This window comes from Buceros rhinoceros, unplaced genomic scaffold (genome assembly GCF_000710305.1).
Source record: "Buceros rhinoceros silvestris isolate BGI_N320 unplaced genomic scaffold, ASM71030v1 scaffold3439, whole genome shotgun sequence".
In the NCBI taxonomy this organism is placed as follows: Eukaryota; Metazoa; Chordata; class Aves; order Bucerotiformes; family Bucerotidae; genus Buceros; species Buceros rhinoceros.
Window position 1 is genome coordinate 106,035 of NW_010429632.1, and position 7,599 is coordinate 113,633.

Here is a 7,599-nt window from a genome sequence, read left to right on the forward strand (position 1 = left end):
GCCCAGTGCGGCAGGTGGCCACACGAACGGCCCGTGGGGGCTGTGAGCTATGGTACAGCCGTAGAAATGCCGAGCCCTGATCTCTTCTTCTTATCTGACGGCAGAGAACAGCCCATTTGGGTGCACTGAGGCTTGATGCTGGAAACGGTCAGATGTCCGCGGTGCCAGCGAGGAATAAGCACCTGATTAGGCAGTTTTCTATTCCAAGAGTTATGAGCTGGAAATTCAGCTATGAGCCAACCCTGTAAGTTAGCTGTTGACTCTGATACTTCCTCATATGTTTTTATTACGTGGCGTCCACGAGGTTTTGACTAAACTCGGTACTTAAATGTCGAGGTGCGTATTAGTTAAAAGTATGTGCCAACTGTATAGAAACACACAGCGCTGTGGTATAGCTGGAAAAAAATGTGTTATCTCTGCCTGGAGTCAGGTGAAGAGTCAGTGCAGGGAAACAACTCTCTCTTTGATTTCAACTACTCTCAAGAAAAAAAATGAGAAAAAGTGGCAAAAAAAAAAAAAATATTGGTTTGTCCTGACCACCTTTGCCTGGATTCCTGTGTCCACCTGAGCAGTTTGTGGATTAACTGCCGGTGTAGCTCCCCAGCAGCAGGATTAGCGGTCTGACACAAAGATAATGTACTTTTTATCAGAGCTGCTTTACTCAAGCTGTAAATAAGAGCGGAATGCAGGACATGGAAAATCCTGGCGGGGAAGCATCCAGAGAAGGGGCTGTGCTTTTTGAAAGTGAGATTTAGGAGCTGTTACCGGGGTGGTGCCTGGTTGTACAGCCCTGAGGTGTTTATGCTGCAGCTGTGAACAAAAGTAAAAAGGAAATTTTGACTATTTCCCAGCTAACAATGCTGCGATTGAAAAATTACACAGGGCCGTTACAATGGGAGGGCAGTGGCTGCTTTTTAACCACATTGCCTACAGTTTACATCAAGGAGTGGACTTTGGTTTAATTTTTTTTCTCTTGGGAGCTGCTGAGTTTGACCTGAACGCAGACATGAACGTTTCTTCAGCGTCTGACAAAATATTGGTTGGGATTTGAGTTGCCAGCATTAACACAAGGCCAGTGCTCTGACACCGTGTACTCTGCCCTCTCACCCCAATTCTAGCTTAGAGCCATCCTGGTGGCTGTGATTTTAGCTACTTAGATTTATAAAGCTCTCTAAACAAAATATGGGAGGAGTAATCTGTGCTGTGTCAGGGCCATGCAGGGCTGCTGCAACCAGGATTCCTGTGCTGAAGACCTGCTCTCCTACCTGGCTCTGCAGTCAGTCAGCAGCTTGCTTGATTCATTTTGAAACATAAAGCATCTACTTTTGGCACACTAGGGTTAAAAAAATCTCTTAGAGTGGAGCAGTGTGTATCAATTAATTTACAAATGCCCAAGTCCTTCACTAGTGCAAAGAATTTTAGCTCTTACAACCCATTCTTTTACTCGCATTCACAGTTTGGGAAATAGATTTATGTCTGTAGTAAACCTTTTAAAGCTACATTTATATAAACAGACCTTTTAAAGCTACATTTAAAAACAGCAGGGCTTGGCAATACTGAGTCTGTATAACGAAATGCACATGAACCATTGAAAAATAGATCTTATATTAAAATCTATTTTTAAATCCTCCATAGTTGCATTCATAGCTTTTCACGTGAACAAAAATAATTCAGATTCTGTACCACCGAAGAATTCTTTCTCTTGAAGTTGCAAAAAAAGCATCGCTAGGAATTGTTTGGCTGCATCTCATAAAAAGACTAATTATGTTAATTTAGTTGAGCATCATTATTATAGCAATGCTGCATCTGGCTGAGGGGAAGGACTGTGTTTCTCTCTCCCTGATATTAGTAAAGATGCTGAAACTCAGTCTTTAGTGCCCTTGACTGAACAGGATTAATTAATTTCAGAAATTAAAAGTCTTGCTAATCGATTTATTTCATTTAAAATTCATTCACTGCTAATCTTGTGGGTTTTGTATGCAGTGTGATTCCCTGGAATGTGCTGGACAAGGAAGTAGGCACTGGGTTCACCAGGCTGTGTGTGGTGATGCTCTCATGACCTGACACCTTTTGGGGCCACAGTGGAGACCCAACACCCGTGACAGAAACTAAAAACAAGTAGGAAAACACGAGAGCTGGGATACGAGGAGCGGTGGTGACTCGATGGGCAACGCGCTCTTTCAGCCCTGTCTGCAAGGGTTGTCTCTGCGCTGCTGCTGCTCCTCTGGTGATAGGGAGAGCTTTACCCTGCTGCAGCTGCAAGTGAGGAGGTCCTGCCAGCCCTCTACCCCCTCCTCAGACTGCCAAAATATTGCTCCGGGGGTGTCGGTCACTCAATAGCAGCTTCTTGATAACACAGGTAGCACTCTGTTCATAAATCAGCAGAGCACAGCCCTAGTGGGGCTCATCCTAGCCTTCAGGGTGTGAAACACAAGCGTTATGGGCCTGTCCATCATCCTTGCAGGACCAGCATTTTGCAGCTTCTACTGCCTTTGGCACCCAAATTACTGCTGCTGCTACTGAGAACAGGCTAGCGAAGTGCCTCTGGACAATTACAAAGGAGGAAAGAAGTAGAAAAGTTTAGCCTTGGCTTGTGGCAAGCCAAGAGGCTTCATATATTGCTGGAAGAGTTCAGTGAGGTTCAACAGAGAGGCATAATTTCTCTTTAGATTAAAAGCACAGGCTTGAAACCAAGAGAATATCTGGCCATTGAGCATTGTGAGGACGTATTGTGACTGTTTTCCCTTTGGAGGGGAGCCAGCCCTTGCGCTGCAGCAGAGGCGGGGGCCAAATAAAAAAGGCTGTGCCCTGGCCCCATCTTTTAAGAGCAAGCACAACCTGTCTGTCAGCTGGGAATGGGAAAGGAGATTTACAGCACTGCTGGAGCCAGGCTTCCCAGGCAGAGGAGCAAGCCTAGTGATGAGCTTCCTTCCTGCATGCCTGATGCTCTTGCCACAGCCCTGCCCCAAGCCTGAGGGGGGGCTCAAGGGGCTTAACAAATATTTGTAAATCTGTTAGTGCCCCAACAGAGAGCTGCTAACCTAAGAGAGGTGAGGTGATGGGAACCTTTACTGCTCTGATCTGCCTTGTTTGAGCCTGAGTGGAGTGTCCTCCACTCCATTTCTTTTCCCCTAAACAAAAAACAATTAATCCCCCGTTTACCTAAACAGTCCAAAAAGGTTAGTCAAACCCCTAAAGCTACTTGACCAGGTGAGAAGGAATTTTTTTTTAAAAAAAGAAGCAAATAAGCCTCATAGTCCTTGAGGCCCAGGAAAGGCTGACCAGCAACCACCTAAGAAAAACATGGTCCTGTTTAAATATGTCTAGCTAATTACTTGAACATGGAAATCAGGTTTGAAGCATAAAAGGGCTGCAATTTGTCAGCCGTTACACTTTCACAGACACACTTCAGCAGGCACAGAGGCATTGTGAGGTTTCTGAAGCATTTCTAAGAAAGCCTTAGCCCTTTTGCATTCAGCTTCTGGAGTAGATAGAGCATCACTTAAAAGCAATCCTCCTTCAAAGGATAATCACTCAATACTCTCTCAAGGCTGCCAGTTGGATTTATGGCTCTGTGACACAGCAGGTATTTGGGTTATTTCAGAGTGAAGGAAAATGTAGCTGAATATTTCAATCATTGAAAGAATTTTTGAGAGAGGCAGGTTTGAATAGGTCTGAATGACTCGAGGGCTGAAGTTTAGACCCTGACTCTGTTGGATGGTTGTCTATTACTAGAGTGTAAATCCAGCCTTTTATTGTAGCTGTATATTCGATTTTCACAAGCTGCCACAAGCTGCTTCGTTCTTGCCCAGTTGTCAGAAAGTAAGTTAACGGAAGTGTTTATTGTCACCTGCACACGAAAACTATGTGAGATAGATAGAAAACTGGCTGGAGGTGAGCTACTTCAGAAACAAGAGAAACAAAGACAGCCTCGCCTGTGAAGCTGAATATTCTTGGCTGTGTCCTTGGAGGTGAACCCAGTGTTACTACAGTGTGGTAACAAGCTGTTGTTTTAGTTTTGTTAGAAAATAGCACTTCAGCTGAGAAGGCCCAGCCGTTTGTAGGAGTGAAAATGAAATAAAACCTCATCATTTTAACTTACTTCTTTGATGTTCATGGTAAGAATTGAGAACAGACCAGTGACCATCCCTGCTAATATGATGGAACTTCAAAAGAAGGGAAAGTTGGGAAACTAGAGGACCAAGCTGAGTCCATTTTTTTGTTCTGCCAAGTTCTTCCTTTGTGGTCCTGTTCAGTTTGTGAGTGACCCCATCCCTTCAGCTTTCCAAGGCATGTTGAAAGAGAATAACATTGGTTGCTCCTCCTTCAGGAGACACAAACAAAGAAGCGAGATTGACATGACCATTATGACTTGATCCTTGATGTGTTCAGTCCAGGAACCACATTGTTGACTGGAGCAAGTCCTTTAGATGCCACCAGCATACCTGGGCTGAACCGATTATTTCAGAAGACAGACAAGGGTTTATGTTCAATTCCAGACTGCAGCTGTGTTTGTGCTTGTGTTGATGCCCATTGCTTGTACCGCAAGTGAGGACATTCACCACCAGAGCTCACTTGTCACCAGCCGTGAGGGTTTCTTGTAGAAAGTAGGAAAATGACAGCTTTTTGTATCTCTGTTTCTGTTATTTTAGGGAAAGCAAAGGGATAAACAGGGATGGGCTGTATTTATATGCTTTGGTGCTGGCAGCAGATGGAGTTTGATGAGATGGCAAAGTCTCATTGCCTTGTACTGTAAGATGCTCCTGGCTGTTTTTGTTTTATTTTTGTGTCATTAAACCACATTTCCTATTAAACATTTTATATATAGTTTATTTAGGAAAAGGAATATTAAACAATAATCATCAATTAGGAATTTTTGTACTCTGCAGCTAAAAGGATTTACTAGAAGATAATTCTGTCTATCATACAAATGCAGCCCTAATTCTTAAAGAATATGTGTCGTTTCCTCAAATGACAGATAAACACAGTGTACATCCATTGTTCACTCAGTACAGGAACAGGCACATTGTGCACTTGTGGACATTTTATAAAGGCTAAATGCAGTCTGTATAAAGACTCACGTGTGATTTTGACCAAGCTGAAATATGGATTGCTATTAAAGAGGACACACAGCTTGATGCGTCGAAGCATCCTAATACAATGTTATTCATGTACAATCAATATGTGAAATTGCAATCCTTGTGTTTCATGTTTTTGTCATGAAAATGCTTATTGAACATCATCAGGTAGAACAGGAAACCAAGTACAATATAATTAAATGCTAAATTAAATTAGTGCTGATGTAACAAATATTCTCATAGTAACCACCGATGAATGGCTGTCACTGTAGTCCAGCACCAATTGAATCCACTTTTATTGTAAACAGTCTGTTCTTGGTCTTTCTGTGAAAAAGTGAGAGCAAACATGTGGCATTCCATTGTCTTCTGCTACATGAGTGGAGGACAAGAAATTAGTCAATTCTGGAATTACTCACAGCGTTGGGGAACCAAAAAACAATTAATGGTAAAGCATGAATAGATCTTTTTGGCCCGTTCGTGATTCAGTTGTGCTTTAGTGTGAAGCATATATTGTGCATGATAGTGCAGATGACAGTGCAGTTTGCAGAAGGTTAAACTGTTGAACTTAAACTCCTTTGTTCTATCTGCAGGTATAGAAATGAACGTGAGTATCAGCAGAGGCTAAAAGAAACCCTTGAACGCCTTAATAAGGTAAGCCTGGAAAAATGGGAAAGGAAAAGTCTTTATATGTTTTTTTCTTTGCTTGCATTTACTGCAGCAGTCTGCTTTGAAAAAGCAGTGGGAAGATAAAAACGTCAGAGTGATGTTTGTCATTATGCACTGATGAAAATTTCTCCCCCTCTCCATCTCCCTCTTAAGCCTTGTGCAAATGGCTGAGCCTCGTTGTGTGCGTACACACTGTGTAGCGCCCTGCTCTGTACAGTCCTGCTGGTTTTGCTCATGTAGCACATGCCACCTGCAGTCCACAGCCTCAGCCCTGCTCTGGACCTCGTTGCTTTTTCCATAAGACCAAGGTCTAGGGGGACCTACTGCGTAACAGTCCTTCTAGAGCCTCAGCAAACGGCTCGTGCATTCACTGCAGGACCTGGAGCTGAGATACAGTTTGCTTCCTCCACATCCAAAGTGAACTTTGCAAGTTCACCCTTGCTGAAGATCTGGCACATGACTGGGTGCCTTTAATAACTCTTTTTAACTCCTAACACTTTTTTTTAACTCAGAAAACAGTTTCTCTCTGAGTGAATTAGAGTCTACACAGAGGGAGGAAAAGTCCATTTACTGGTCATACGGTGCAGCCAATGCACGTACCTAAAAGTCCAAAATATGATTGGAGAGAATGTGTCTCAAAGCTCCTCATCCCTTGCAGCATATGGTCAGCCCTTCCCAGGACAGACCCTCGGCTGCAGTTAATACCGTGCAAAGAGAAAAAATCATAATCATAATAACGAGGCTCAGAGAAAAGATAAAAGTTTACGAACATATTTAGGAAGTTTCCAAACCAAGTCTGTGAAACAGAGAAAGCCTGTTTCATCCTGCTAGCTTTCGTCTGAGTGAAGAAAGTGGTATTCTACCTTTTCCCAGTTCTATTTTTCTTGGCTTATCTTTCATCTTCTGTATTGGAAAACAATTACAGGTGGATTAAGTAGAGATTTTATTTACCCGCTACAAGTGGCAGCAGCTGTTCTGCTTGAGTGCTGCCATATCAATGATATACATGTTTGGTACTTTAAAAAATGCGCGTTTTAGCATTTCTATCTCCAGTGAGTTCTGGATATCCTCCATCGGTGCTATTTTCTGGTGTGCTAGCAGGGCTCTTGGACACCCAGCAAACTCTTAAAAATATTTGTGAGGCAAATATTTTGTAAGGAGCAGCTGGAGCTCGTGGTTCCCACTTCACGGTTCCTCGCAGCCAATTTGTGGCTAAAGAGGAGTGAATTGACTTGCAGCCCTGGGCACAGCTGGCGATCTTGAGCCACAAGGGTGGTTTTATCCCAGACTGCATCTGGGCTGCTCCTACAGCTCCTTCTATTGGGGCACCAAATGCTGGAGAGAAAAGAACTGATTTTCTGCGCAGTGCCCAAGATGTAGCCTGGAACCTGCAAGTGCAGATGTCAGCTTGTGCCTTTTCTAACAGATGGAGAATCAGTTTGGAAAAATCAGCAGTGGTTCTGCAGAGATCTCAGGGATTCCTCTTTCATGGTAACTGAAAATGCTGCTTCAGCACATGGATCAACGTTCTGGAATCAGCACCTGAAGCAGAGTGAATGGCAAATACTGCAAAGTTCAGAAGAACATGTGTAGGCACCGCACTGTTCTGATGTGCAGCATCATCAATGAAGCTGGTCTATCTGAAAACACGGAATAAAAGCAAAAATATTTTTTGCCTTTGAAGAAACATTTGGAAAGCTGAACGCCGCATTTGCTTATTACATGCAGAAATATTTGCTTATCAGTATTATCTAGGGGCCTGGGGGCTTTTTTTGGCTCCCCCCCAAACCTCCCATCACGCCCATTGTGCTGCTGATCTTTCTCTCAATAGGAAGGCAGAGGAGTGCAGAAAAGC

General features: G+C 43.3%; 1 protein-coding gene across 1 annotated transcript in view; it reads left to right on the top strand.

The window, feature by feature from the left end:
- BFSP1 (beaded filament structural protein 1, filensin) overlaps positions 1-7,599 on the top strand; it is a 19,467-nt gene that overhangs the window by 2,010 nt on the left and 9,858 nt on the right. Inside the window, exon 2 of the mRNA XM_010142691.1 lies at positions 5,669-5,729. Within this exon, the coding sequence (XP_010140993.1) occupies positions 5,669-5,729 (61 nt within the window). The remainder of the gene's footprint in view (positions 1-5,668; positions 5,730-7,599) is intronic.